This window comes from Kryptolebias marmoratus, linkage group LG17 (genome assembly GCF_001649575.2).
Source record: "Kryptolebias marmoratus isolate JLee-2015 linkage group LG17, ASM164957v2, whole genome shotgun sequence".
NCBI lineage: Eukaryota > Metazoa > Chordata > Actinopteri > Cyprinodontiformes > Rivulidae > Kryptolebias > Kryptolebias marmoratus.
This window is the reverse complement of record NC_051446.1, coordinates 3,690,633-3,694,658: the sequence shown is the minus strand read 5'-3', so window position 1 is coordinate 3,694,658 and position 4,026 is coordinate 3,690,633. Positions and strand designations below refer to the sequence as shown.

Sequence of the window (4,026 nt, the reverse complement as noted above, 5' to 3'; positions counted from 1 at the left end):
GAGGTGATGTGTTTTCCCACATTTTATTTGAGGATTGTCTCCCAAATGCATTTGGTTTTATCTTTGTAATAACCTGTTTTCTCTCTGCTTTTGGTAAAATAAATATTTAAATTTAAGGTATTGTCTCCTTCCGGTCTCTTTCCATCAACCAACTCGGGTGAGGTGAAGGAAGAGAATTGCAGGTGAAAATCCTTACCTCAACATGAGTAAAAATCCTACCTTAATAAAAGCAGAAGATTTTTATATTTTGATGCAGTAAATGTATGGAGACATTGGTGCATATGGTGAATAGAAGGCGTTGTGAAAGTGGGAAAAAAAGCTTTAATACTAAAAACATAAAAACTAAATTAAAAAAAAGTCCACAAATATCAAATTATGGAAAAGTGAAAAATAAAAATTAAAAATTTATTCAAAACACTTCCAGACTGTTTTTTTAAACTGAAAAAACCTGGCACACTTATTTTTAGTTTAAATTCAATTCAATTCAAAAATACTTTATTAATCCCAAAGGGAAATTAAATGTTGATGTAGCTCATTTGTTTGAATACATGATTGATATTTATTGCGCAGCAGAAAAGACACGTATGAGTTTGCATTTTTGTTTGTTTTGTATAAACATATCTGAAAGTGCTGTAATGTTTAATGTGGTGATTGTCATAAATAGCAGCAGTTGGAGCTAATGCTGGGGGTTCGAGTATCAGCATTTTTGCCTCCTTAGAGCACTGATGATAACGTTCACACAAAATTAGCAAGAAGTAAATATTCAATTTTATAAACTTTTACAGTTCTCTTTTGGAGTTTCTGAATTAGACTGTGCTACATGTCTGTTTAATATTTACATTCATAATTTTTGCTCTAATTTAAAGTTTAGCTAAATGGCAAAAAACATTGGCAACACTATATTTCCTCTGAACATTTCTGAACTTAAGTCAGGACTCTCTTTAAGAAGGGAGAGTTGTTGAACTGTCTCCCCTTTGCCACACGTGCCACAGGAAAAATAATATCTAAAAAAAGGTTTTTAAAATACACCAGTAACAACAAGTATCTATAAATGAATCCTCTAATTCTTAGTATTTGGTGCTTCTATAAGCCTAAAAAACAAGGTGATTTATGTTTTATCAATTTCATTAGTACTACACTAATAAAATGTTGGATTTGTTTAACTTTGCAATATCAACAGGTTCCAATATACCTTTATTTTTTTTTTAACCTTTATTTCACCAAGAAAATCCTATTGCGATTAAAAACCTCTTTTCCAAGGAAGTCCTGGCCAAGAGGCAGCATGGTTACAGGACAATAACAATTACAATGGCATACAAAGAATTATTGAAAACCATTCAGATTTAAAGAAGCCTTCTCAAGTGCTTTCAGTTTGGTCTTAAAAGCGCTCTGTGAGATAAGTTCAGTTAGTTTCCAGTTTTTTTGCAATGACTATACTACTATTGTTTAAATGTAAAAAGTAATATTTATTTATAACTTTGTCCCTTACCAAATACAATTTTTAGTAAATGAAATTTGGGTGTTGTTTAAACTACAGATTTGTTTTATCTGAAACTGATTGATTTAGGTTGATTTTTAACTGTCAAAATAACAAGAATTTGCTGTATTGAAGCAATAAAATGGGATATTATAGCAACTAAAACCTTCTAATTGAACTTACCTAAATTGCAATGTTCCTTTACTGATTAGAGAGAGATTTTTGTCAGAATCAAGGTCCATAATGCATACAAAACAAAATGCACAATACATAACACACAATAAAATAAAATTATACAGACTGTCTCCAGGTGCCTTCCATACTTTTGCATTACTTTTGAGGCCAGAGATTTTCTGTTTTCTAATTAACTTTGAGCTTTTTTTTCCATGTGCTTTTTGAAGACACAAATCTTTGGAAACCATTGCCATCTGTGAACTGATTGATAAGGACAAAGCTCAATTATGTTTTACATTAAAACAACCAATATTAGTAGAACTACCTAATGTAACTAAGTAAATCTAAGATCACATTTCTTAGAGTGTTAGGTTTGAGTTATAAATTACTTAACTCTGTGTTGAGAAAAGAAGAAAAACAGATGAAATTAAAAAAGCAAGGTTTTAAGACTGTAATGGAAATTTTTAATGTTGTTATTTTTAATAGTAGAATGCATAACAATAATTATAATTTTTGTCTGCACAAGTGAAGACTTAATGAAGTTATTATTCTTCTGTTATTTTTTGTATCAAGGTTTGAAATGTGTTTGTTCTTTGTTCTATGTGGGAACTGAGGAAGGCTCTGGTCTTCCCCTACTCCCTTTTGCACCTGGCCTTGACTGACTTGTTCTCACTCCCTGTATTATCAGATCGTCTTTGTGAGAAACGAAGATGCTCAGTAACTATGTAAAAGTGTGGCTGAAAATGATGTAATGAAGCCTCCCTATAAAAGTGTTTGTTGCTTTCTTTCAGGGCTCTTCTCCTGACTGAGTTCAGTGAGTGGGGTCTCCGAACACTTTTTTGCCTTCAGAATAAAATTATTTTTCAAAGACAAAGATTGATCTTTCTCTTGATTCTCTGAAACAGACATCTCACTATTTGGTAATTTTTTTTTGCCGTTACAACCCCAAATCACCAAACATGTAAGCCTTTATAAAAAAATTTTTTAAAAATGAGATGATTTTGTGTTCTTAATCTTTAATGACGAGGATGGTGGTGAGGAACAGATCTGCTGTAAGTGTAGTTTAATTCTAGGGTCTTCTCTGTGTACCCTTTCTGTTTGGAACATTGTGGATCTTATCTCGGATCTTGTGAGTCTGTTTTGTTGACTGCTCTGCTCCAGAATACTTTCAATGTGACATTTAATTCCAGATATTATTGTGGTTTATGTAAATTGGTGTGCTGAACGTTATTTATTGTAATTCATGTATATAGTACAGATGGCAGGCATATTGTTAAAACAAGTAAAATAATAAGATGTCTGTATTGGATGGGACCTTTTTATTTAGAGTTGTATCTTTAGATTAAGACCAGTTTAGCCCAACTCAGTCCATTAGAGACAAGTTTTTGTTTTCATGTGGAATTTCATAAAAATGAACAGTGCCACAACACTTCTCTTAGCTTTTTCTAAAAAAGATAATTTTATTACAAAAACAAATGTTAAAAGTTTTGTTTTGTTTTCTGCTTAACCTAATGACAGCCACTGGCAATTACATTTCAAACCCTGTTTGATAGAGTTTTTAAAATGTAAGTGAACTCACATGTTGGTAATATTCTGGACCAGATCCTCTAAAGTCCCGTTGTTGGCCTCAGACCCCGGGGAGAACAGCGGTGGGAAGAACTGCCTGCTGTCCGATCTGTTGCAAAAGATTTCTGAGGGGGAGCAAGAACAGCTGGAGGGGCAGTCAAGCAAAGAGCTCAGGTTGTTGTGGAAGGAAACAAAGAGCAGAATCACAACTTTCCAGCTGCACCAGATCCATAGAGGGCGAGTCAGCCACAGTGTCCCCGAAACATCCATTCTGGAAATGGTTTAGTTCATTTCCTCACAGCTTCTAAAAGTTTACAAAAATGATTAAAATCCTTTAGTGCAAAGTTCACTCTGCCTGTGTTCATGTCCTCATTTCTCTCAGTGGTGTCCAAGTAATGAAGAGAAAAAAAACTAACCCTGTTTGTCTGTGTGTGTATAGTTCAATGATGCTGAAAGCATATTCCAGGCTGGAGGCTGACCAGTTTTTATCACACTAACTCTCTGACTGTGTCTCTGATGTTGTTGTGAGCAGAGAAGGTTGGTTGGGGGGTGGGGTGGCTGGGTGTTGGTCCATCTGCTGAGCTTCTCACCCAATAGTTGAGGGGTGGGGCGCTTCAGGTGCCCTTTGTGGTCCAATGTGCCCTCTTATTAATTTTATTTTTCCTTAGTGACGCGCCACAAGCACCAAAGCAAACTTATTACTTCTTATTTATTTTCACCTACTATCAAAGATGAAGTAATAAAGATTTTGCCTGTGTCCATGTGGTATAAGTATGTTTGTACCATTGCCAAAGTAGCTGATAAATTAC

At 34.2% G+C, this 4,026-nt stretch overlaps 1 protein-coding gene across 3 annotated transcripts in view; it reads right to left on the bottom strand.

Moving 5' to 3' along the window:
* LOC108249944 (NT-3 growth factor receptor-like) overlaps positions 1 to 3,782 on the bottom strand; it is a 143,595-nt gene extending 139,813 nt beyond the window's left edge. For 2 of the 3 annotated variants that reach the window (XM_017439615.3, XM_017439616.3), the window contains exon 1: positions 3,231 to 3,781. In XM_017439615.3, coding sequence (XP_017295104.1) covers positions 3,231 to 3,487 — 257 coding nt within the window. In that variant the 5' untranslated portion in view covers positions 3,488 to 3,781. Of the gene's footprint in view, positions 1 to 3,230 lie in introns of all 3 variants that reach the window. The other variant, XM_037980845.1, reaches the window with a different exon arrangement.
* Positions 3,783 to 4,026: the final 244 nt, after the last annotated feature.